The 27,717-nt window shown below is 47.4% G+C and overlaps 1 protein-coding gene across 2 annotated transcripts in view; it reads left to right on the forward strand.

Annotated features, from left to right (window-relative positions):
* Positions 1–27,717, forward strand: part of IPO9 (importin 9) — a 164,258-nt gene that overhangs the window by 93,923 nt on the left and 42,618 nt on the right. For both annotated transcript variants that reach the window (XM_074936110.1, XM_074936109.1), the window contains exons 13-14: positions 7,306–7,445; positions 17,164–17,323. In XM_074936110.1, the coding sequence (XP_074792211.1) occupies positions 7,306–7,445; positions 17,164–17,323 (300 nt within the window). The remainder of the gene's footprint in view (positions 1–7,305; positions 7,446–17,163; positions 17,324–27,717) is intronic.

Below are 27,717 nucleotides of genomic sequence, written 5' to 3' on the forward strand. Positions count from 1 at the left end.
ATCCGAGAGTGCTAAAGGAATTGGCGGGTGTGATTGCAGAGCCATTGGCCATTATCTTTGAAAACTCGTGGCGAACGGGGGAAGTCCCAGATGACTGGAAAAAGGCTAATGTAGTGCCAATCTTTAAAAAAGGGAAGGAGGAGGATCCTGGGAACTACAGGCCAGTCAGCCTCACCTCAGTCCCCGGAAAAATCATGGAGCAGGTCCTCAAGGAATCAATCCTGAAGCACTTACATGAGAGGAAAGTGATCAGGAACAGTCAGCATGGATTCACCAAGGGAAGGTCATGCCTGACTAATCTAATCGCCTTTTATGATGAGATTACTGATTCTGTGGATGAAGGGAAAGCAGTGGATGTATTGTTTCTTGACTTTAGCAAAGCTTTTGACACGGTCTCCCACAGTATTCTTGTCAGCAAGTTAAAGAAGTATGGACTGGATGAATGTACTATAAGGTGGGTAGAAAGTTGGCTAGATTGTCGGGCTCAACGGGTAGTGATCAATGGCTCCATGTCTAGTTGGCAGCCGGTGTCAAGTGGAGTGCCCCAGGGGTCGGTCCTGGGGCCGGTTTTGTTCAATATCTTTATAAATGATCTGGAGGATGGTGTGGATTGCACTCTCAGCAAATTTGCGGATGATACTAAACTGGGAGGAGTGGTAGATACGCTGGAGGGCAGAGATAGGATACAGAGGGACCTAGAGAAATTGGAGGATTGGGCCAAAAGAAACCTGATGAGGTTCAATAAGGATAAGTGCAGGGTCCTGCACTTAAGACGGAAGAATCCAATGCACAGCTACAGACTAGGGACCGAATGGCTAGGCAGCAGTTCTGCGGAAAAGGGCCTAGGGGTTACAGTGGACGAGAAGCTGGATATGAGTCAGCAGTGTGTCCTTGTTTCCAAGAAGGCCAATGGCATTTTGGGCTGTATAAGTAGGGGCATTGCCAGCAGATCGAGGGACGTGATCGTTCCCCTCTATTCGACATTGGTGAGGCCTCATCTGGAGTACTGTGTCCAGTTTTGGGCCCCACACTACAAGAAGGATGTGGATAAATTGGAGAGAGTCCAGCGAAGGGCAACAAAAATGATTAGGGGTCTGGAACACATGACTTATGAGGAGAGGCTGAGGGAACTGGGATTGTTTAGTCTGCGGAAGAGAAGAATGAGGGGGGATTTGATAGCTGCTTTCAACTACCTGAGAGGTGGTTCCAGAGAGGATGGTTCTAGACTATTCTCAGTGGTAGAAGAGGACAGGACAAGGAGTAACGGTCTCAAGTTGCAGTGGGGGAGGTTTAGGTTGGATATTAGGAAAAACTTTTTCACTAGGAGGGTGGTGAAACACTGGAGTGCGTTACCTAGGGAGGTGGTAGAATCTCCTTCCTTGGAAGTTTTTAAGGTCAGGCTTGACAAAGCCTTGGCTGGGATGATTTGATTGGGGATTGGTCCTGCTTCGAGCAGGGGGTTGGACTAGATGACCTCCTGAGGTCCCTTCCAACCCTGATATTCTATGATTCTATGATTTCCATACCCCTTGCAACATCATACAAGGTTTCAGGCAATTCCTTATCACCACAGCAAGGAATTGCCTAAAGCTCCTTGGCCACATGGCACTTGTACCTATGTAGTATATGTGACACTATGTCCCATATTCTTCATAGAAATATTGTTATATGTTTATAGCATACCTAAGATTATTTTATGCAAAATGGGTTTTGTGAGATATCCTTGGAAAGGTTATGATTTCCTGAATATGATTATCCTATTTGTATGCATGTATTATTTTTGTATCTAAAGTTAGGAATATTGACTATATACTGTACTACAAAGGTGTTTGCACCTGGGGAATGGCCATCAGACAGAATGCAATCAGTCTGAATGTGCCATTAGGAAAGACAATAGGTCTTTGAACATGGTAATCTCCCACCTTCCTGGGATGCTACAAATGGCCTCTGACTCATGGCTGCTTTGACACTGCAGAGTTGTGATCAAAGTCACATGGTACTGGACTGGATAATAGAATACCAGTATTTTTCCACTGAGGGGAGTGGGGGAACCACATTGGAAAACGAAGGGTTTCTGCCATACGTAAAACCCATTTAAGGCCGGGGAGTGACTTAATCAAGGTCACTCTTCACTGAATTTTTGCCCAGGATGACTGCTGGTAACATCCAAGAAACAAAGGAGAAGGGGGGAAGGGGAAAGAGCGGAGCCCAGGCTGGGAAGGTGTCTGGCCTGTGAAAGAAATACCTGGAGTTTTAAGCTGCAAGCAAGAGCAGCTTGCCTTCAGGAAACTCTGCAATCTCTCTAAAACAACATTTAGGGTGAGAAATTGCTTCTTGTAACCCGTTTCTTTACTATTAAGCTTAGCTTGCGTGTTTGTTTCATTTGCTGGGTAATCTGCTTTGATCTGTTTGCTAACCCTTATCACTTAATCTATCTTTTGTAGTTAATAAACTTGTTTTTTGTTTTCTTTGAAACCAGTTTGTGGAATTCATAACTGGGGGGCAAAAAGCTGTGCACATCTTCCTCCTCATTGTGGGAGAGCGAATTTTATTTACTTACGCTGTACAGTTCTCTGCAGCGCAAGACCATACAATTTTGGCTTTACACTCCAAAGGGGGTGTGCACTTAAGTGCTGGGCAATTCCCTACCTGATTCTTCCCATGCAGAGCTCATTTCAGTGTCCGTGTCTTTCTGAAGCTAGGTGTGTCCCTACCTGTGTGTGTGCTGGAGGAGGCTTGAGGGCCTGGCTCAGCAGGACAGTGTAAGGGAGCCCAGGCTGGTGGAACAGGTAGGCTCGGTGGCACCCTGGAGGCGGCAACCCGTCAAGTACAGCATGCCAGACTGAGGCTCAGACCTCTTCAGGCGTGGTAGCCTTGGTGTATCAGCCAATTCGGGATGGTCTAGACACAGTTGTCACTCTACCCTGGCCAGTTTTCGAGTCTATTCTATGGTGACTCAACCCACAAGCAATGTGTGCAGGTATTCCCTTCTCCAGACCTCAGCCATCCCTTTCATTGGTGACAGAGGTGTCAGCGATGGGTTGGAGAGCGCACCTAAGGGAGCTCAGGACCTATGGTCCCAAGCGGAGCTCTTACTTCATATCAATGTCAGAGAGCTGAGGGCAGTCCGTCTGGCATGCCAGACATTCCAGGTTCACATGGAGGGGAGATGTGTATCGATCATGACAGTCAATGCAACAGCGATGTTTTACATAAACAGAAGGGGAGCATGCTCCTCTCCCCTGTGCCAAGAAACCCTCAAACTGTGGGACTTTTGCATAGCTCACTCAATACACCTGGAGGCGTTTTATCTCTCCGGCGTTCAGGATGAGTTTGTGGACTATTTCAGCAGGTCCTTCCACAGCCGTGAGTGGTTCATCCGCCTGGATGTTGTGAACACCATCTTCCAACAGTGGGGAATTCCCCAGATAGACTTGTTCACCACACGACATAACAGGAAGTGCCTGCAGTTCTGCATCTTCCTGAATCACAGCCCGGGCTCCATCACGGATACGTTCCTTCATCCCTGGAAAGAGCACCACCTGTACGCGTATCCACCATTACCACTTCTTCACAGGGTGCTACTCAAAGTTTGAAGGGACGAAGCCTTGGTGATATTGATAGCTCCAGCCTGGCCCTGTCAGCACTGGTACACGTCTCTCCTGGAAATGTCAGGGGAAAAACCCGATCACCTAATTGCTGCTCCAAGACCTGATAACTCAGGATCACTGCCGCCTCCAGCACCCTAACCTCGAATCTCTTCACCTCACGGCGTGGAAGCCCCATGGCTAAACCCAATGGATCTGACTTGTTTGGGCCCAGTTAGGGAAGTCCTCCTTAGTAGTAGGAAACAGTCCACTAGGACTACCTACCTAGCCAAATGGAAAAGATTCACAATTTGGTCTTCGCAATATCTCCCATTTCCTACACTCTTGTCAATATCCGTGATATTGGACTACTTCCTGCACCTAAAGCAGCAAGAGCTTTCTATGTTGTCAATAAAGGTCCACTTGGCTGCCATTCCCTCCTTCCATCCAGGAGTGGGAGGTTGGTCGGTGTTTGCCAATCCGATAGTTGGTCGTGTTCTTAAAGATCTTGACAGGCTATACCCTGATGTACAACAGCTGATCCCAGCCTGGGATCTTAACCTGGTTGTTTCCAGACTAATGGGGCCACCCTTTGAACCACTTGCAACATATTTTCTGTGCTTTCTCTCCTATAAAGTGGCATTCCTGTTAGCAATAACTTCTGCCAAGAGGCTGTCTGAGCTTAAGTCCCTAACATCTGAGCCTCCGCACACTGTGTTCTATAAGGACAAGGTTCAGCTTCGGTCGCATCCGGCCTTTCTCCCTAAAGTTGTCTCCCAGTTTCCTGTTAATCAGGATATTTTTCTTCCAGTGTTCTACCCCTAGTTCTACACAAAGTAGCAGGGAGGAAAAACTTCATTTGTTGGACATTTGCCTGGCGTTAGCCTTCTATATCAAACCGACGAAGCCATTTCAAAAATCTATTCAGCTATTCATCGCGGTAGAAGACAGTTTGAAGGGGCTTCCAGTCTCCTCCCAAAGAATCTCATCACGGATTACTTCCTGTATCTGGGCATGCTACGATCTGGCAAAAATACCTGCCCCTGCGTTGACAGTGCACTCCACAAGGGCACAGGTGTTGTCAGCGATGTTCCTGGCCCAGGTTCCAACCCGAGAAATTTGCAGGGCTGTGACATGGGCCTCAGTCCACACCTTTACCTCGCATTACACCATTACTCAGCAGGCTAGAGATGATGCAGCCTTTGGCAGAGCAGTGCTGCAATCAGCGAACCTTTGAGCTCCGATCCTGCCTCCAGATTTCGGCTTGGTAATCACCTAAATGGAATCGATATGAGTAATCACTCGAAGAAAAAAGTTACTTACCTTTTGTAACTGTTCTTCGAGATGTGTTGCTCATGTCCATTCCAATACACACCCACCTACCCCTCCGTCAGAACATGGCTGGCAAGAAGGAACTGAAGTGGCGGCGAGTTGGTGCCATATTCGGTGCCATAGAGGCACAACTCCAGGAGGTGCCTGAATCAACCCAATGGGTACTGCTAGGGGAAAAACCTTCCAGCTGCCATGCACGTGGCACGAGCACACCTAATTGGAATGGACATGAGCAACACATCTGGAAGAACAACAGTTATGAGAGGTAGGTAACTTTTTTTGCACGCATTCAAAATGGGAAATGACGGCTTAGGAAGGAGTACTGCAGAAAGGGATCCTGGGGGTCATAGTGGATCACAAGCTAAATATGAGTCAATAGTGTAATGCAGTTGCAAAAAAAAAAAGGTAACATCCTTCTGGGATGTATTAGTAGGAATGTTGTAAGCAAGACATGAGAAGTAATTCTCCTGCTCTGCCCCGTGCTGATTAGGCCTGTCAGGGTTCCTCCCCCACTCTGAACTCTAGGGTACAGATGTGGGGACCTGCATGAAAACCTCCTAAGCTTACTTTTACCAGCTTAGGTTAAAACTTCCCCAAGGTACAAATTAATTTTCTTTTGTCCTTGGAATATCCACTGCCACCACCAAACTCTAACTGGGTTTACTGGGAAATGTAGTTTGGACACGTCTTCCCCCCCAAAATCCTCCCAACCCTTGCACCCCACTTCCTGGGAAAGGTTTGGTAAAAATCCTCACCAATTTGCATAGGTGACCACAGACCCAAACCCTTGGATCTGAGAACAATGAAAAAGCGTTCAGTTTTCTTACAAGAAGACTTTTAATAGAAATAGAAGTAAATAGAGGTAAAGGAATCACCCTTGTAAAATCAGGATGGGGTAGGTACCTTACAGGGTAATTAGATTCAAAACATAGAGAATCCCTCTAGGCAAAACCTTAAGTTACAAAAAAGACACACAGACAGAAATAGTCATTCTATTCAGCACAATTCTTTTCTCAGCCATTTAAAGAAATCATAATCTAACGCATACCTAGCTAGATTACTTACTAAAAGTTCTAAGACTCCATTCCTGTTCTATCCCCGGCAAAAGCAGCATACCGACAGACACACAGATCCTCTGTTTTTCTCCCTCCTCCCAGCTTTTGAAAGTATCTTGTCTCCTCATTGGTCATTTTGGTCAGGTGCCAGCGAGGTTACGTTTAGCTTCTTAACCCTTTACAGGTGAGAGGATTTTTCCTCTGGCCAGGAAGGATTTTAAAGGGGTTTACCCTTCCCTTTATATTTATGACAAGGCCTCAGCTGGAGTATTGTGTCCAATTCTGGGCGCTACATTTCAGGAATGATGTGGACAAATTGGAAAAAGTCTGGAGAAGAGCAACAAAAATGATTAAAGATCTAGAAAACATGACCTAAGAGAGAAGATTGAAAAAAAAAAATTAGGTTTGTTTAGTCTGGAGAAGAAAAGACTGAGCGGGGACGTAAGTTTTTCAACTATATAAAAGGCTGTTACAAGGAGGAGGGAGAAAACATGTTCTCCTTAACCTCTGAGGATCATACAAGAAGCAATGGGCTTAAATTGCAGCAAGGTCGATTTAGGCTGGACATTAGGAAAAACGTCCTAATTGTCAGGATGGTTTAGCACTGGCATAAATTGGCTAGGGAAGTTGTAGAATCTCTGTCATTGAAGATTTTTAAGAACAGGTTAGACAAACACTTGTCAGTGATAGTCTGTATAATACTTAGCCCTGCCATGAGTGCAGGGGATTGGACTAAATGACCACTTGAGATCCCTCTAGTCCTACGATTCTGACTAGGAAGTCAGATGAGATGAACAGGCCTTATAATCTATGAATGAAATTTCCATACTAAAATTTTGTTTAATAATAATTTAGTTGCAAGGATAGCTCTGTAACTTAATATTAAAATTCTGTACAGAAATTCTGTAGCTAGCAAAAAAAGGACATAGTTAAGGTTAAACTTACAAGACAACTTCCTATCTTAAGCATAATTTATGGCTAAAATGTGATCATATGCTATGTCAACAGTAAATCTATTGGTGGGTTGATTAGTTTGTTAGCATGTTAGTCCCATATCAGTTTCTTTAAGTTTTGTGATTGGTGTATAGAATTTTTATAATGGAAAAGATATTCTAGGTCAGAAGTTCAAGATCTAAGTGGGACTAGGGTAAAGTGGGTCAGATTTTTGTTTGGAGAGGAGTGAGATGATGGAAGGCGCTTAGGATCAAAAAACCTTGATGGTACTTTCATCATTTCGTCTCTGTCTCTGTGTGTGTGTGTGTCTGTGTGTGGTTTTTATATATATTCAGAATGAATGTGGGAAAACTAATGGTATCTGAATTCTTTTGTAGGTGGAAGATACATGAAGCCTGTATGCTGGCACTGGGCTCTGTGAAATCTGTTATTACAGACAGTGTGAAGAATGGTAGAATCCATTTCGATATGCATGGATTCCTGACAAATGTTGTTCTTGCAGATCTCAATCTGTCAGGTATGTCAGCAAAAATTCTTTGAGTAGTGGTAATTGCTGCGCATCTGGTAGCCCAGAACCATTGAAAAGCATTTCCAAATATAGGTGTTCAGTGTATGTAGAGGAACTGATATGGTTGATAAGGTGGAATACTGTTGCACAGAAATATTTGGGGGAAACTGCACAGGTAGAGGGGCATCGTATTTGCATGCCCTGCCACATTTCACACACAATGTAAACTTGCTTAATCTAAGCCAGTCTACTTTCAGTTGAAACTTCTTGTGTAAGTGGATGGCTCTGAACTTGTAGGATCCTCTGAGGGTGGAATAGATACTATCTTGGAGAGCTCACCAGGAGTTAGAAAAGTCAGTAGCATCCTTTGAATACTTTAAAATAATCCCAGGAGGTCTGTAACATCTAGTTTTAAATTAATCTGTTTTGGTCTCCATTCAAACCAATAATAATAATAGCTGATTATGTACTATGCAGGGATCTCCTCACTTTCCCATCTTAACTTTCCCAGGGAGGTGTAAAGAATTGTTAAAATGGACTGGCAGTAATTCATGTTTAAGAAAACAGGTCAATCTGTAATTTTGACCTACTTGGTTTGAAGTGTGTGTTGTGTTAAATATGCCAGGCTCTTATTGGAGAAGTGAGCCGTTTGAGAGACTAGATAAGCAATAGTGTTGATTTCACTGTGACGGGGTGTACCAACCCCACATTGGGTAAGTGGGATGGATCAATTACTGTGAGCCCAGAAGGCCATGCTCCCTTTCCCCTGCTGTGCATGCTCCAGATGGAAGAGCCAGATAAAAGGAGGCAGCCCAGCTCAGTCAGGGCTGACTGTGGAGGAGAAAGGACGTGTACTGCAGGTTCCTGCAGAGGTGCCTGCAACACTCCAGATGGTAGAGCCTGAGGACCCGAATTGTGCTGCAGGTGACTTGCTGACTGTGGAGACTGACGGAGAAGCCAAGCTGCTGCCACCTGAGGAGGTGCCCAGGACACAACTTGTGTTAGGAAGTGACCCAGGGAAGGTAGTAGAAGCCGATGCCTGAACACATAGGTGGGAGTTCTCTGGCTTCATAGGGACCTGGGTCAGAACCCAGTGAAGAGGGCAGGGCCGGGTTTCCCTACTAGCCCCATAGGCCACCAGGCGTGACTGCTTGTCTGCTCGTCTGCTCTATGTCCCAGCCCAGAAGCGCAGGGGTTATAGACTGGTTGTTTTGCCCGGCCAAGGGGCCATAGACTGATAGCTGTTTTGCTCTGCCCAGGGGGCCAATTCCCCCAATTGCTACTACCTGTCCCAGCCAGGAGGCTTAGGAGCCATAGACTGTTGGTTGGTTGGTTTGCCCCACCAGTGGCTACAGACTGATCATAGTTCTGTCTTGTCCAAGGGGGCCAGGACTCTAGTTCTGGGCGTCAGTCCCAGCCCGGAGGCTCAGGGGCCACAGACTATTTGTTTACGTGGCTCTGCCAGGGGGCCAGAGCGCACCTTGCTGCAACTCCCTGTATTAGCAGGAAAACCTGACAACAGTGTGATGGGGTGTACCAACCTGGACTGGGCCAATGGGGGTGGCCCAGCTCGGCACCCAGAGCCCCCATCACATTCACATTTAAGTTTCCTCTGCACTGAAGCAATTTACTAAAACAGTACTACCAGTTCTGGCTCTGGTTTTGCAGGGTGGGGAGCCATTTTTGCTGTTGTCAGTTAGTTCTGGGCATAGACATGGCTTTAGATGCCCAGAGTAGTGGATGGAGACAGACTCTTAGTTATGACTTTCTGCTTTCAAGTTCAATTTGGTTTAATTCAGCAACAAAGTCTGAAACTCCCTGCCAGCTACTGTAGTGTTTCTAACTGTTTTTATCCTTGTTTCTTTTCCAGAAATGTTTCTTTGCCTATCAGTTTTTCCCTTTTTTGACAAATATTGGATTTTTTTGTTTTCTAACCAAACAATACAATTCATGCTCTTTACATCCCTCTTTAATCAACTTGACTCTGCGGAGATCCTATCTACTTCCAGGGCTACTGCTGGAAGGGAAGCGGTTTTGATCCAGGTGTTACCCAGGGTCTTAAGAATCCACCGCAGTGGTAACTTAATTGTTTTATTCCTGCCACTGCCTGGAATGAATCAATGGGAACAAAGCAATTCCGTCTGATAAAAGATTAATGCAAGTCAGCGTGTTCTATCTAAAACTGCAGTTTATTAGATTTAAGCACACACAGACATAAGCAATATTTTCCTAAAATCTGGAATAGTATTTTGTAATTAACAGTGGGTTCGCAGTGGCCAGTTGCTCACCCGCCGGCGAGAAAAGGTGTCGGAAAAACATCTCTCAAGATGGCTTCAGAGGACTGCTCCAAAATACACTCTATTAGCTAGTCTTTTATAACTTCTGCAAAACACATAGGTCATAATGACCCTTACTAAATCATCACTTTTCCTAACTTTCAATAAACTACTTATCAACAAACATTCCTAACAATCTTAATTATAGTACTTCTATATCAGAGGTGCTCAAATTCAAGGTTCTTGTCACCCAAGGTTTTCAGTCTGTTGACTTTTTTCTTTCCCCTCCTCCCATTCTGATTAGCAGAAACTGACAGCTACTTTTGACCTTGCCTCTAAAATCCTGCTTTCAAATTAACCCTATACTATGTGGTGTTGTATTTTAATAATTCATGGTGGCTGAATGCACATAATATGGTTACAATTAGCTTGATCACAGTCTGGGTGGGGTACACACACCCCTCAAATCTGGGGCAACACAGAAAGGGAGAATTCCTGGTCTTTGTGGGCCTTCAATAGCTCTGGACTCCCTGGGGTGCATTCTTTAAGAATTTTTTAGGGAAATTTTGCTTTTCAAATAGTCTGATTCAGAACATCAGTCACGCTGGGAAGGGAAACTTGTGTGGGGCTGTGGTTAGGAAGAATTCTTCCCTTCCATGCAGATCACATTTTAAGTGTGCTGCTCTTCTGAAAAGTGACTTTTCCCTTTTTACCCTGCTGATCTGTTCCCTGTGAGCATTCAGAGTTTGATCTACTGACTTTGTGCTCCTGGTTATCATGAAGCAACCTGCCTTATTTACAGACTAGTTGCAGTGCACAAGGCCCTGTGGCCTCAAGCTTTTCCCTCTTCATTCCTTAATATCCAAGGCTATAGAGGGGTCTGTGATTCCATGTCCCTGTTTTCTTTGCTGCCTGCAAATGTCTAACCATCTTATTGTCTTGACTGCTATAGAATCTTTTTTACCATATTTCACAAGTTAGCAATCAAGAAAACGCAAACAAAGAATCCAAACGAAAACCTAGGGATGACCTGCAGTTTTTAAATTGTGTTGAGTTTTGCTGGCAAGTGCAGCAGGAGACCCAGAGCACAGGCTCCTTCCCTCCGATTTTTGACACCTGGCTTCCACAGGACATTGCCTGTGTCACCCGCCATCACTAAGATCGGTTTGATGAGAATGATGCTGAGATTCAGGGCCTTGCTATATATGGTCCTCACTTCCCAAAAGGTTCACCAATTCCTAATAAACTTAAACCTCTCCTCCTTACACCATTGTCTCATCCACACATTGAGTCCCTGCCTTTCTGGCATTGTGCATAGAACTGGAAACATTTCAGACAGTTCTATCATGGAGGTCCTTTAATCTCTTATCTAGCAGCCTAAATTTGCCTTCAGGACCTTTCCCCTAGCTTTCCTTCTGTCATTAGTACTTGCATATACCATGGCCACCGTTCCTCCCTAGCACTCTGCACATAGGTTTGTCTAGATGTCTCCTGAGATCTGCAACCTTTGTGCCCAGCTGGCAATTTGCTATGTGGTTCTTTCAATCATCAGGTGCTTGGGGAGTCTGCTCAGATGTCCACTATCCTTTGATAAAGTGGCTAGCTAATTAATGAGCTTGCCTTGTTCAAGAGACTATCTTGAGCAGTGAAAGATAATACCTCACTGGGCTTCAAGGCCAGGGGAAATTGGCTGGAGTCTCCCTGGGTATAATTCATGAGTGGCTTAGAGACCATTCATGCAACTCAGCTGCGTATCTCTCTCCACCTGTTGATGGATGAGTGATCACAGCAACCTGATAGCTGGAGGAGTTTGCTGCTTGTCACTAGCATAGCATTGTGAGAGACAGCCCAAGGCCTGGGCTATACTGTGGGGGGTGGGCGGGGGGCGGGTTTCGAACTAAGATATGCAACTTTATCTTAGTTCGACTTACCTGGCCATCCTCGTGGCGGCGAGTCGACCGCGGTGGCTCCCCCGTCGACTCCGCTTACTCCTCCTGCCAAGGTGGAGTACGGGCTTTGATTCGGGGATTGATTTATCGCGTCTAGATGAGATGATAAATCGATCCCCGATAGATTGATCACTACCCTCCGATCCGGTGGGTGGTGAAGCCGTACCCTTAGATGAAGAGTTTAAGGGGACTCAGCAGTCCCACAGTCTAGGTTGTACCCCAGTGGTACATTACACCCCCATTAATACTAGCCCACTAACTAATCTTGTTACCAGCTTGCAGAATGACTCATCCACTTCCTCTTCCTGATTTGGTGTCTATAATAGACCCCCACCGTAACATCACTACTGTTTTTTTCCCTTTCTAGCCTCACTCAGAGACTGTCAGTAGGTCTGTTGCTCACTTCCCCTTGGACCAAGTGTACACATTCCTGGCATATATTTCCAATAATAGAATCCCCCATTAGAATTACCTTGCTCTTTCTAGTAACTGGAGTTTCTTCCCCCGGGAGGGTATCCTCAGTGCGAGAGGATACAATGACATCATCTGGAAGGAGGGTTCCAACTATGGGATTGTTTCCCCCCACTCCAGCTTGATGTTCTTCCTTGAAACTTTCATTATCCTTAACAGCTGTCGGACTGGGGGTGGGACCGCTCTATTGTGTCTTTGAAAGTCTCCTCTATGTACGTCTGTCTCCCTCATAAATATAATAAACTTGATAGCCTCCACTCTGCTGTTTGGTTTTCTGCTTGCATTAGTTTTATCGTTGCAGTTGTAGCGGGGTGTGTGTGTGTTTGTGTTTTATTCGCCTAGTCCAGCCGCAAGCCAGAGCTTCCTTCCACCAGCACTGACGATAACACTGATAGAAACAGATCCCACAGTATGAATATTTTTGTGATAATCCTCATCTATGTCAGAGCTTCATCTAGAACGTAGTGACTGCCAACCCATCAGCATTTAGTCCTCCCCAAACCTGCTAACTCAGGAGAATGGTTGGATTAGACATCCCAACCTAAATTCCCTCACAGCCCTCAGCCCCCTCCCACACCCTGAACCCCTCAGCCCTACCTCTGCTACGCATCGCCTCCATATTGGTGCACATAACACAATTCATTCCACACATGGATGTAATAAATTAGAGGGAACATTGATCCCAACCTGGACTCTCCATCTCACAACTTGGTATTTAAATGGCCATCAAGTCTACAGAATTTGTGGTTGGAGGCCATTCAAAATATTCTTAATGACAGCAGGAAGGATTTTACCAGAAAATGTTTTCTGGCCAAATGGAGGCTTTTCTGTATCTGGGCAGAACAGAACCAGTTATCAGGGCTTGTAGATATTTCTGTAATTTTAGACTACCTCCTCACACTCAAGATATCAGGTCTTTCTATTAGCTCACTTCAGGTCCACCTAGAAGCAATCAGTGCATTCCACCTCCGGTAGTATTCTGTTTTTACTTTCTCTGTCACAAACACATTCCTAAAGTGTCTGACTAGGACTCCCCACCAGTAGTGAAGTCAACGCTGAAGTGGGATCTCAATATCATACTTTCAGCACTTTCCAGGCCACCTTTTGAACTGTTGGCCACAGTTCAATGTCCCAACTTTCTATGATGGTCACCTTCCTGGTTACTGTTATGTAGGCCTTGGAGGGTGGTGGGTGAGCTGGGGGCCCTCATGGCTGACGCACCATACGTTACATTTCATAAGAGAAGATATCCTTTGCCTCCACCTGAAATTCATCTGGAAGGTAATTTCCAAGTTCCACATAAACCAATCAGTTTTCTTACTGGTATTTTTCAGGAAGCCTCTTCCCTTCAGTGAGGGGAGGGGACTTCATAGAACCATAAAGTTAGAAGAGACAGCACAGGTTCTCTAGTCTAATCTGCTGCCAACGTGCAGGATTTATTGTGTCTAAATCATCCAAGACAGATGGCTATCCAGCCTCTTTTTGAAAACCTCCAGTAAAGGAGATTCCACAACTTTCCTAGGCAGTTTGTTCCATTATCCTACTGCTCTTACAGTTAGGAAGTTTTCCCTCAGATTTAATCTATATCTGCTATGCTGTAGTTTGAATTTATTGCCTCTTGTCCTATGTGGCAAGAGGGAACAATTTTCTCCATCTTTTTTATGGCAGCGTTTCAGGTATTTGAAGACCATTATCATATCCCCCTGTAATCTCCTGTTTTCCAGATTAAACATACCCATTTCCTTCAGCCTTTGCTCATATGGCTTGCGTTCCGTCCCTTTGATCCTCTGTGTCGCTCTCCTCTGGATCATATACATTGGTGACCAAAATTGGACACAGTCCTCCAGCTGAGGCCTAACCAGCACTGAGTAGAGTGGTACTATCATCGCCTGTGACTTGCATTCTATGCCTCTGTTAATGCAACCTAAAATTACATTTGCTTTTTTTTAAACAGCATTGCATTGTTGATTTATGCTGAGGTTGTGATCCACCAAAACTCTCAGATCCTTCTCAGCAGTGCTGCTGTCAAGCCAGTTTTCCTCCATTCTGTATTTGTGCATTTGGTTTTTCTTCCCTAAGTGTAGGACCATACATTTTGTCTTTTTTGAATTTCATTTTGTTGTCTGTAGCCTAGTTCTCCAATATATCAAGAGATCCCTTTGAATTTTAGTTCTGTCCTTCAAAGTGTTTGCAAACCACCCACCCCCACCCCCGCTTTGTGTCATCTGCAGATTTGATCAGTATGCTCTCTATTCCTACATCCAGGTCATTAATAAAGATGTTAAACAATACCAGACCCAGAAAGATCCCTGTGGAACCCCACTTGAGACCTACTTCCATTCTTTGTATGCAGTTGTTTAACCAATTACGTATCCACGTAATAATAGTTCCACCAAGCCCACATTTCTCCAGCTTATTTATGAGACTGTAATGTGGGACGGTGTCAAAAGCATTGCTTAAGTCCAGGTATATTATGTTCACTGCGTTTCCCCCTATCCAGTTACTTTGTCAAAGAAGGAAATCAAGCTGGTTTGGCATGATTCCATGCTGGCTGCTAGTGATCACCCCTTCATCCTCCAGATATTTGCAAATTGAATGTTTTATAAATTGCTCTAGTAGCTTCCCAGGTATTGAAGTCAGGCTGACTGGCCTTTAGTTCCCTGGCTCTTCCTTTTACCCCTTTTTAAAGATGGACACACCCTTCTTCAGTCTTCCAGGACCTCTCCTGTCATCCATTAGTTGGCAAATATTACTGCCAGTGGCTCCAAGATTTCTTCAGCTAATTCCTTCAAGACCCTCATGGTGAATAGCATTAGGCCCCACTGATTTGAATTCATTCAAATTGGTCAGAAGATCTGACGTGTTCTTTACTTATCCCAATCTGCATCTCTTCCCCTTTATTGTCTGTGATGTCTTAGCTAGTCATACGGTTGAAATCTGCCCTTTTGAAGTCCAGTGGCCTTGTTTTGCTGTTCTCATGTCCTCCTTTCCTTAGGATCTTGAATTCTATTGGATCATGATCACTTCTTCCCAAGTTCCTGACCACCTTTGCATTCACAACTAATTCATCCCTGTTGGTCAAAACGAGATCCAAAATGGATGACCCCCTTGTTGTTTCCTCAACTTTCTGAATCACAGAATATCAGGGTTGGACGGGACATCAGGAAGTCATCTAGCCCAACCCCTGCTCAAAGCATGACCAATCCCCAACTAAATCATCCCAGACAGGGCTTTGTCAAGCCTGACCTTAAAAATTTCCAAGGACAGCGATTCCACCACCTCCCTAGGTAACGCATTCCAGTGCTTCACCACCCTCCTAGTGAAAAAGTTTTTCCTAATATCCAACCTAAACCTCCCCCACTGCAACTTGAGACCATTACTCCTCGTTCTGTCATCTGGTATCGCTGAGAACAGTCTAGATCCATCCTCTTTGGAGCCCCCCTTCAGATAGTTGAAAGTAGCTATCAAATCCCCCCTCATTCTTCTCTTCTGCAGACTAAACAATCCCAGTTCCCTCAGCCTCTCCTCATAACTCATGTGTTCCAGCCCCCTGATCATTTTTGTTGCCCTCCGCTGGACGTTTTCCAAGTTTTTCACATCCTTCTTGTAGTGTGGGGCCCAAAACTGGACACAGTTCTCCAGATGAGGCCTCACCAATGTCGAATAGAGGGGAACAATCACGTCCCTCGATCTGCTGGCAATGCCCCTACTTATACATCCCAAAATGCCATTGGCCTTCTTGGCAACAAGGGCACACTGCTGACTCATATCCAGCTTCTCGTCCACTGTCACCCCTAGGTCCTTTTCTGCAGAACTGCTGCCGAGCCATTCGGTCCCTAGTCTGTAGCGGTGCATGGGATTCTTCTGTCCTAAGTGCAGGACTCTGCACATGTCCTTGTTGAACCTCATCAGATTTCTTTTGGCCCAATCCTCTAATTTGTGTAGGGCCCTCTGTATCCTGTCCCTACCCTCCAGCGTATCAGAAAGTTGTACCCTATACATGCTAACAACATTACAGGACATATTATGTTTTGTTGTATTAGTCCTCCAACAGATACCAGGGAAGTGCTATAAGATGTCAGACAAGCATTGGTGTTCCACCTTCAGAAAACTAAACCAGTCAGAAAATCACCTAAGCTGTTGGGTGCTGTAGCAGAACGAGCACAGGGACAAGGAATATCTGCTCAGAAACTCTCTAAGTGGATATATGTCTGTATCCTCCTTTGCTATCAGTTGGTGCGTCTCCCTCCTCCAGACAGGGAGAGGGCCTATTTCACTAGAACGCAGGCAACCTCAGTAGCATCTCTTTGAAAAGTGCATATGATGTAAGACAGTAACCTGGAGTTCATCCACACTTTCACGAAGCATTGTGCTTTGGACCAAGCCTCTTCTGCCAATACAGCCTTTAGAATCACAGCATTACAGACATCTGTAGCAGCTGCATCCGTGCACACACCTCCTATTTGAGTACTGTTTGCCAGTCACCCTTGCATGGAATACGCTTAAGTACCAGAACTCGAAGAAATGGAGGTTACTTTCCTGTAATCGGAGGTTCTTCAAGATGTGTGGTCCCTGTTTGTATTCCACCACCCACCCTCCTTCTCCTCTGTGTTGCATCATGATTAGATTTGCAGTAGAGAAGGAACTGGAGAGGTTGTTATTGGTCCTCACTTCTCCTTGTACCCTGGGTGCTGAGCACAGAGGTGTGAACCAATGAACACTACTCTCAATATGTTCTAGTCTCAGGTGCATGAAACACATGCATACCCACATGTATAATACAGATAGGGATCTAGTTACAGGTGTGTAACCTCTGTTTCTTCCTATTCTGTCATGCAGGCTGGATTCAGTCCACAGGGAAGACGTTTGGTGGTCCTGCTTATAAGCCTTCTTTATCATATAGAAAAACTTTCTCTATTAGTATATCAGACAAATATTGCATTTTTTGAGATGGCAGGGTTTTGTTGGGGGGGGGGAATAGCAATAGTTTTAGATTTTTTTAAAATTCACATTTATTCTGTCTTCTTTCAGTGTCTCCTTTTCTGCTTGGTCGTGCTCTCTGGGCTGCCAGTCGCTTCACAGTTGCTATGTCTCCAGAATTAATCCAGCAATTTCTGCAGGCCACAGTCAGTGGTCTACATGAGACCCAACCTCCTTCAGTCCGGATCTCTGCAGTCAGAGCTATCTGGGGGTAAGTCGATCATGCATTATGATGGGTCTTGGTGGATTGTGAACTAATGGAAGAGGAAAGGAATCATTTGAGGATGGAAGAGCTTGACACAGTTGGTGGTAAAACAGAAAAGTTGATGTATGTTCCAGAGAAGCACACTTTTCTGCACGTCGCTGATGTCAGATCTTGTACATGAACGACTTACAGATCGGTCATCAGATAACTGAAGTAAATCTCACTATTTTTAGTAAACGTTTGAGACTGAATTTTAACTGAACATAAGTTATGATTTGATGGAATCTGTGGAATTCCATTCCATCAAAAAGCACACTGTAGTTTTTTTGATCTGCCAGCCTGCAAATTTGGGACTGTGTGTGTCTGGAACCCAGGATAAACCTTGGGTTAATATAACATGTTTCCTCAAGGTGGAATTTCACTGTTCCTCTTTGAGTGATTGCTCATGTCTATTCCGTGTTAGGGGTGTGTGCTCACCACATGCACTGGTGCTGGAAGTTTCTCCCTCAGTGGTATCTGTAGGGGTCTGGCTCTGGTGCACTCTGGAGTGGTGTGCATATGCGCCAATGTAAGGGGTGCTGCCAGTCTCCTCCATTCCTCAGTTCCTTATCGCCAGTGACGATACTGGAAGATCTTCAGCAAGCGCTTACCCAGTGGTTTTTTCTCTTTACTGTTGTAAATAATTGAGATAAGTAGTTTCTTTTTTCTTAACGACTAGCGAATTAGAATTGTAGATAAGTTAGATAGTCCCCTTTGGGACTTAGCCCAGAGATGGGGCATACTCTGGTCCCTGGTCTTCAAGCCTTGTGATCGCTGTAGAAAGCCCATGCTGATCAGCGACCCCCATTAAAGTTGCTTGAAATGTTTGGGAGAAGCCCATATTAGCGATAAGTGTCGCAAAAAATGAGCTGGACATAAGGCTGAGAGCACTCCTCATGGAGTTGGACCTCGCGCCGGTCTCTGAACCAGCAAAATCTGACACTGCACCGAGAACGGTGGCATCAGTGTGAAGTGCACCTCTGGCCGGGTCCCAGTCCCCGGAACCGGCTAAGAAGCAGAGGAAGCATGCTGGGTGAGGGCGTTCCCTGACATCCTGTGTGGGGAAAGGGAAAGTCCAGAGATGAGCATAGGCCCTTGCAGGGGGCACAAGTCTCCAGAGGCCAGCCAGGCACCTGTGTTGCTAGTTAGGCCCTCCAAGAGACCCACCAGCCACCCCAGATAGTGGCAGAGGTCCCCAGCACCTGGAAGTCCCGTCCACGCTGGAGGTCTTCCAGACTGCAAAAGACGACATATCTTTTCTGGTACCACCAACGCCCCACCAAGATGTAATCATTTCCAGGGGGAAGCTGCCACTGGGACCTGTGTCACCGTCTCCATCTGTACAGTATTGCTCCCCGGCACCATGGCGGTCGACGTCAAAGTGACAATCCCCTGGGACGTGCTTTCAACCTGCCCATAACTGACCGAAGTTCCCAACACTGTTTGGGGGACTTTAGGCACCAGTCCCCCGTGGGATGGCATTGCTCTCCTGATGGCTGACGCAGGGCCACAGCGCACTACCAATCCCCAGAATGGCATGGGTCACCAGAAGGGAGATATCTCTCCTCAGGGTGAGGGACCTCATCTGGGCCAGTGCGAGGCCCATCCACGACACTGAGGCGCAGATCGTTGGACTTGTGACATTGGTCACATGGATCGAGGCAGCACTCCTTGCCATCCTGTTCTTGGTCACTGAACTCACTACACCGATCTCAGAGCTGTAGGCATGGATCGCCAGGTTACAGTCGCTGATCTGCTGAGCTCAGTCACTGGTCCCCAAGCAGACAGTTACAGGACACGGATCCCCGGCACTGGTCCCCCGCTGTAGATGTCAGGATAACCGGCCACGAAGAGGACTTCAAGGCTACATTGGTACCACAATGGTCTCCAATGCAAAACTTTTCCTCCTAGGGCTCAGAGTAGGAGGAGGTAGTGGACCAGTTTGGCCAGGTGCGCCCAGCCAAATCTGGGGGGTCCTCCAGGGCCACGAGCCAGTGTATGGCTCGCCTCATGGCAGTTTTGGAATCCATGGGGGGTTCTCCAGGTGCCAGAGACCCTCATACAGCTCTCTGTGTCAGGAGTGTCCGAGAGGTCGGTGCCAATGTCCCACACGCCCCCGGTTCTGACTAAGGGTCCAAGCAAGGTACCCAGGAACACCCTTCCCCCACCAGCCTCAGTGGAGGCCACACAAGTGGGGGAAGTGGGACCAACCCCTCCTCCTGCCCTTAGAATCATAGAATATTAGGATTGGAAGAGACCTCAGGAGGTCATGTAGTCCAGTCCCCTGCTCAAAGCAGGACCAACACCAACTAAATCAGAGGGGGCCAACCTGAGCCTGAGAAGGAGCCAGAATTTACCAACGTACATTGCCAAAGAGCCACAGTAATATCTCATCAGCGCCCCCATCCACTCCCGCCCCCTGCTCCCAGTGCCTCCTGCCCATCGGCAGCCCCACTGATCAGCACCTCCCCCTCCCTCCCCGCACTTCCCAATCAGCTGTTTCATGGCATGCAGGAGGCTCGGAGGGGGAGGAGCAAGGGCACAGCAGGCTCAGGGAAGGGGGTGGGAAGGGGTTGAGTGGGGGCAGGGCCTGTGGCAGAGCCAGAGGTTGAGCAGTGAGCACCCCCGGCACATTGGAAAGTTGGCACCTGTAGCTTCAGCCCCGGAGTCGGTACCTATACAAGGAGCCACAAATTTACTTCTGAAGAGCTCCATGTGGCTCTAGAGCCACAGGTTGGCCAAACCTGAACTAAATCATCCCAGCCAAGGCTTTGTGAAACTGGGCCTTAAAAACCTCTGAGGATGGAGATTCCACCACCTCCCTAGGTAACCCATTTCATTGCTTCACCACCCTCCTTGTGAAATAGTGTTCCCTAATATCCAACCTAGACTTCCCCCACTGCAACTTGAGACCATTGCTTCTTGTTCTGTCATCTGCCACCACTGAGAACAGCCTAGCTCCATCCTCTTTGGAATCCCCCTTCAGGTAGCTGAAGGCTGCTATCAAATCCCCCCTCACTCTTCTCTTCTGCAGACTAAATAAGCCCAGTTCCCTCAGCCTCTCCTCGTAAGACATGTGCCCCAGCCCCCTAATCATTTTCGTTGCCCTCTGCTTGACTCTCTCCGATTTGTCCACATCCCTTCTGTAGTGGGGAGACCAAAACTGGTGTGGCCTCCAGGTGTTGCCTCACCAGTGCCAAATAGAGGGGTGTAATCACTTCCCTCGATCTGCGGGCAATACTCCTGCTAATACAGCCCAATATGCCATTGGCCTTCTTGGCAAGAAGGGCACACTGCTGACTCACATCCAGCTTCTCATCCACTGTAATCCCCAGGTCCTTCTCTGCTGAACTGCCTCTTAGCCAGTCGGTTCCCAGCCTCTAGCGGTGCATGGGATTCTTCCTTCCTAAGTACATAACTCTGCACTTGTCCTTGTTAACCTCATCAGATTTCTTTTGGCCCAATCTTCCAAATTGTCTAGGTCACTCTGGACCCTATCCCTACCCTCCAGTGTATCTACCTTTCTGCACAGCTTATTGTCATCTGTGAACTTGCTGAGGGTGCAATCCATTCCATCATGCAGATCATTAATAAAGATGTTGAACAAAACCAACCCCTGGGGCACTCCGCTCGATACTGGCTGCCAGCTAGACATTGAGCCATTGATCACTACCCATTGAGCCCGACAATCTAGCCAGCTTTTTAGCCAGTCCTTGCTGCCTCCTCGTCCTTGTCTGACAGTGCCACAAGACGATGCAACGGTACACTAGAAGCTGCTGAAGAGGGTGGTGGCAAACCTGGGTTTGGAGGCGGAGGAGTTAGCAGAACCCTCTGACACTTTGTTTGATATTTTGGCCTTGGTGGCCCCGTCCAGGGTGGCACTCCCCATTCATGAAGGAATAGTAAAGCTGGTAAAAGCTTTATGACAAACCCCGTTCTATCTCCTGCCCATTTCCAAGCGGGCAGAGAGAAAATATTACATCCCCACGAAGGGGTTTGAATACTTACATTCTCACCCGGCCCCGAACTCTCTAGTGGTTTCGGTGGCCAACGAGAGAGAGAGAGAGAGAGAGAGAGAGACAGAGGAAAGGGCAACGAGGCCCAACTCCCAAAAATAAGGACGGCAAAAGGCTTGACTTATTCAGGAGAAAAGTTTATTCGTCTGCCAACCTCCAATTATGAGTAGCAACCCATCAGGCCTTACCCAGGAGGCATGATTTCAATGTGTGGCAGTCGATAATGAAGTTTGCAGACTTGCTACCCAACGACTCTAAGCACAAGTTCCTTGCCATCTTAGATGAGGGGAAAAATGTGGCAAGGGCCTTCCTTTCAGGCTGTCTGCAATGTGGCGGACTCAGCTGCAAGATCCATTGCGACGGCCATGTCAACGAGGCGGGTATTGTGGCTTATGTCTTCAGGGCTGTCGACAGAGGCTCAGCTCTCGATCCATGACCTGCCCTTTGATGGCCTGGCTGTGGTCACAGAACAGACGGACACAAGGTTGCATGGGCTTAAGGACTCTAGGGCTACCCTATGTTCCCTAGGCCTATATACACTGGCCCCAGCCAGAAAGCGGTTCAAATCACAGCAGCCTCAGACCAAGCAGTCAACCCAAACAGAGCACTATCACAAGACGGGCAGGGACTATAAGCACCGCCAAGGCAAAAATCGAGCCCTACTTCTAACTTGGGCTCCTCCCGTTACCCCTGGGTAACAAGCGGGTGTTTTGAGGGTGCGCCCGATGGCGACGTCCCAATCTGCAGGCAGGATCCTGTACCTCTTTTGTTTTCCAACCGCCTTTTTTCCTTCCTCCCTGCTTGGACTGCTATAACAACAGACCGTTGGGTCCTCAGCACTGTGGTGGTGGGGTATACCCTACAGTTTATTTCTACCCCTCCCTCCCATCCTTCTACCCCGTCCCTCTTTGGGACCCTTCTTATGAGCAGCTTCTCGCCCAAGAGGTGCAAGCCCTCTTGATAGTTGGAGCCGTAGAGGATGTCCCTGTGCATCGGAACGGGAAAGGTTTCTATTCCCGGTATTTTCTCATACCAAAGACCAAGGGCAGTCTATGCCCCATTTTGGACCCTCGAGGCCTCAACGAGTATCTCAAGAAGTTGAAGTTTCACATGGTCTCCCTGGCCTCCCTCATCCCCATCCAGGAGATGGTACGCCGCCCTCAACTTCAAGGACGCATACTTTCACATCGCCATCTTCCATGGACACAGAAGGTTCCTGCAGTTTTTAGTGGGACAAAACCACTACCAGTTCACAGGCTTCCATTCAGTCTAGTGACAGCACCAAGGGCGTTCTCGCAGCCTGCAACAGGGCGTTCAGAACTAGCCATACTTCAACGACTGGCTCATAGAATCATAGAATATCAGGGTTGGAAGGGACCTCAGGAGGTCATCTAGTCCAACCCCCTGCTCAAAGCAGGACCGATCCCCAATTAAATCATCCCAGCCAGGGCTTTGTCAAGCCTGACCGTAAAAACTTCTAAGGAAGGAGATTCCACCACCTCCCTAGGTAATGCATTCCAGTGTTTCACCACCCTCCTAGTGAAAAAGTTTTTCCTGATATCCAACCTAAATCTCCCCCACTGCAACTTGAGACCATTAGTCCTTGTCCTGTCATCTGCTACCACTGAGAATAGTCTAGATCCACCCTTATTGGAACCACCTTTCAGGTAGTTGAAAGCAGCTATCAAATCCCCCCTCATTCTTCTCTTCTGTAGACTAAACAAACCCAGTTCCCTCAGCCTCGCCTCATAAGTTATGTGTTCCAGTCCCCTAATCCTTTTTGTTGCCCTCCGCTGGAGAGTTTCCAATTTTTCCACATCCTTCTTGTAGTGTGGGGCCCAAAACTGGACACAGTACTCCAGATGAGGCCTCACCAGTGTCGAATAGAGGGGAACGATCACGTCCCTCGATCTGCTGGCAGTGCTCCTACTTATATGTCCCAAAATGCCATTGGCCTTCTTGGCAACAAGGGCACACTGTTGTCTCATATCTAGCTTCTCGTCCACTGTAACCCCTAGGTTCTTTTCCGCAGAACTGCTGCCTAGCCATTCGGTCCCTAGTCTGTAGCGGTGCATTGGATTCTTCCGTCCCAAGTGCAGGACTCTGCACTTGTCCTTGTTGAACCTCATCAGATTTCCTTTGGCCCAATCCTCCAATTTGTGTAGGTCCCTCTGTATCCTATCCCTACCCTCCAGCATATCTACCACTCCTCCCAGTTTAGTGTCGTCTTCAAACTTGCTGAGGGTGCAATCCACACCATCCTCCAGATCATTTATGAAGATATTGAACAAAACCGGCCCCAGGACCGAGCCTTGGGGCACTCCGCTTGATACCGGCTGCCAGCTAGACATGGAGCCATTGATCGCTACCCACTGAGCCCAACAATCCAGCCAACTTTCTACCCACCTTATAGTGCATTCATCCAGCCCATACTTCTTTAACTTGCTGGCAAGAATACTGTGGGAGACAGTGTCAAAAGCTTTGCTAAAGTCAAGGAACAACACGTCCACTGCTTTCCCCTCATCCACAGAGCCAGTTATCTCGTCATAGAAGGCAATTAGATTAGTCAGGCATGACTTGCCCTTGGTGAATCCATGCTGACTGTTCCTGATCACTTTCCTCTCCTCCAAGTGCTTCAGAATTGATTCCTTGAGGACCTGCTCCATGATTTTTTCAGGGACTGAGGTGAGGCTGACTTGCCTGTAGTTCCCAGGATCCTCCTCCTTCCCTTTTTTAAAGATGGGCACTACATTAGCCTTTTTCCAGTCGTCCGGGACTTTCCCGGATCTCCATGAGTTTTCAAAGATAATGGCCAATGGCTCCGCAATCGCATCCGCCAACTCTTTTAGCACTCTCGGATGCGATGCATCCGGCCCCATGACTTGTGCACGTCCAGCTTTTCTAAATAGTCCCGAACCACTTCTTTCTCCACAGAGGGCTGGTCACCTCCTCCCCATGCTGTGCTGCCCAGTGCAGTAGTCTGGGAGCTGACCTTGTTCGTTAAGACAGAGGCAAAAAAAGTATTGAGTACATTAGCTTTTTCCACATCCTCGGTCCCTACGTTGCCTCCCTCATTCAGTAAGGGGCCCACACTTCCCTTGACTTTCTTCTTGTTGCCAACATACCTGAAGAAACTCTTCTTGTTACTCTTAACATCTCTTGCTGGCTGCAACTCCAGGTGTGATTTGGCCTTCCTGATTTCACTCCTGCATGCCCGAGCAATATTTTTATACTCCTCCCTGGTCATTTGTCCAATCTTCCACTTTTTGTAAGCTTCTTTTTTGTGTTTAAGATCAGCAAGGATTTCACTGTTAAGCCAAGTTGGCTGCCTGCCATATTTACTATTCTTTCTACACATCGGGATGGTTTGTCCCTGTAACCTCAATAAGGATTCTTTAAAATAAAGCCAGGTTGTTCACAGGTTTAGGTCCTTTACAGCATTTCGTTGGTGCAAGCCATGTACCAGGCACTGGGTCTGTTGATAAACACATACAAATTGACATTAGTCCCAGTGCAAAGAGTAGAGTTTATAGTGGCAGTGCTAGACTGTACACAGGCCAGAGCCTTTCTCCAAAAGCCCAGATTCGAGGTGATGTCAGTTCTAATTAGCCATGGTGAGGTGGGCAGAGTATGCCTCAGGCTAATCGGACACATGGCAGCATGTATTTATGTAGTTCGCCATTCACGTCTGCAGCTCAGGCCCCTCCAGATGTGGCTGGCATCGGTCTACATCCCAGGCAAGCACCACCCAGACAGAGTCCTCGTGATTCCGCCACAAGTGCTTACAGCTCTAAAATGGTGTCAAAACCAGTAAACATGTCCAAAGGAACACCCTTTGCAACCCCGAAACCCATGAAGGTGCTAGTGTCAGATGCCTCTCACCTAGGCTGGGGGGGGCCTACCTCGGATCGTTGAAGACCCAGGGACTGTGGTCCCGGGACGAGCTCTCACTGCACATCAACATTCACAGTTCTCAGTGGTAGCTGATGACAGAACAAGGAGTAATGGTCTCAAGTTGCAGTGGGGGAGGTTTAGGTTGGATATTAGGAAAAACTTTTTCACTAGGAGGGTGGTGAAACACTGGAATGCGTTACCTAGGGAGGTGGTGGAATCGCTGTCCTTGGAAATTTTTAAGGTCAGGCTTGACAAAGCCCTGTCTGGGATGATTTAGTTGGGGATTGGTCCTGCTTTGAGTAGGGGGTTGGACTAGATGCCTCCTGAGGTCCCTTCCAACCCTGATATTCTATGAACATCAGGGAGCTCAGAGCCATCCAGTTGACTTGTGAAGTGTTCCTTCCGCAGCTATCACATCAAGTAGTTCAGGTGTTGACTGACAGTACAGACACCATGTTCTATGTCAACAGGCAAGGGGAGCACGGTCCTCGGTTCTCTGCCAAGAAGCCCTCTGGCCGTGGGATTTTTGCATTCGGCACGCCATACACATCGAGGCACTACATTTCCCTGGTGTCAGAAAAAAGCTGGCGAATCGCCTGAGCAGGCTGTTCTGTTCTCACCACGAGTGGTCCCTCACGAGGAGGTTGTCAGAATGATCTTCCAGAGGTAGGAAACTCCCCAGGTGGACCAGTTTGCCACCAGGTAGAACAGGAAGTGTCTGCTCTCTCCAAGGGCTCCTTTCTCCTGTCTTGGGCAGAGGGCCTGACGTACGCCTTCCCGCCAGCCTTCGGAGAGTGGGGATGAGAGAGATTTTCTCCTGTCTTGGGCAGAGGGCCTGATGTATGCCTTCCTGCCAATCCCTCTTATTGGCAGGACCCTCCTGAAAATGAAGAGGGACAAAGCCAGGGTCATCATGATCACCCCAGCATGACCCCGCCGGCATTGGTTCCGCATGCTCATGGGATTGGCATCAGCGCCCCCATGAACGCTTCCCAACTGCCCACATCTGCTCTCAGGATCACGGGAGGTGACTACACCCAATCCTCACCTTCCTCCACCTCACAATGTGGATGCTGTATGGCTGAACCCAGAGGACTGGTGGAAAGTAGAAAACCCTCTACGAGAGTGACTTACCTGGCGAAGTGGAAACGCTTCTCCTGCTGGGTGTTGGAGCAGGGGATCTCCCCGACCGAGTCACCTCTACAGTCCATTCTAGACTACCTGCTTCATTTAAAGCATCAAGGCCCAGCCTTCTCCATCAAGGTGCACCAGGCTGCCATTTCGGCCATCCAGGGCAGATCGGTGTTCTCACATGAGATGACGATCAGGTTCCTTAAGAGCCTGGAGAGACTCTTTCCACCGGTCCCCCAATGGGACCTCAATCTAGTCCTTTCCAGGCTCACTGGCCCTCCTCTGAGCTGTTAGCCTCCTGCTCTCTTTCACATCTATTGTGGAAAGTTGCCTTCCCTGTGGCTAGCACTTCAGCATGGCGAGTCTCCGAGATTAAAGCCCTTACATCGGAGCTCCCGTACGCTGTGTTCTACAAGGCCATGGTTCAGTTGCGTTCCCACCCGGCTTTCCTGCCAAAGGTGGTGTTACCTTTCCCTATTAAGCAGGACACATTTCTCCCAGTTTTCTGCCCGAAGCCTCACGCGTCTAACAAAGAGGGGTGCATGCGCACGCTTCATGTCAGACGGGCTGTGGCTTTCTACTTAGAGCATACCATGCCCTTCTGTAAATTGACTAAACTTTTTGTCACGGCGGCTGACTGAATGAAAGCCCTCTCAGTATCCTATCAAAGACTTTCATCTTGGATTACCACCTGCATTCGCACTTGTTACAAGCTGGCGCAGGTCGTACCTCCCCAGATAGTGACAGCCCATTCAACCAGAGCACAGGCATCTTCGGCAGCTGTCCTGGCAAAAGTCCCTATCCAGGATATCTGCAGGGCTGCAACATGGTTGTCGGTGCATAGCTTCATGATCCACTATGCCATCACCCAGCAGGCTAGAGATGATGCTGGCTTTGGTAGAGCCGTGTTGCAATTGACATGTCCATGAACTCCTACCCACCTCCGGGGATACTGCTTGTGAGTCACCTAACATGGAATGGACATGAGCAAGCACTCGAAGAAGAAAAAACGGTTACTAACCTTTTGTAATTGTTTTTCTTCGAGATGTGTTCCTTATGTCCATTCCATGACCTGCCCTCCTTCCCCACTGTTGGAGTTCCGGCAAGAAGGAACTGAGGGAGGGAGAGGGTTAGCAGCGTCCCTTATATGAGCGCCAGAGCTGGTCCCCTATGGATACCACTGAGGGAAAAGCTTCCGGCACCGATGCATGTGGCGAGCACACACACATAACATGGAATGGTCATGAGCAACACATCTCTAACAATAGCAGTTACAAAAGGTTAGTAACCGCTTTTTTCACTTTACCCTCATAAATGTAC

The sequence above is a fragment of the Natator depressus genome, chromosome 21, assembly GCF_965152275.1.
Source record: "Natator depressus isolate rNatDep1 chromosome 21, rNatDep2.hap1, whole genome shotgun sequence".
Classification (NCBI taxonomy): domain Eukaryota; kingdom Metazoa; phylum Chordata; order Testudines; family Cheloniidae; genus Natator; species Natator depressus.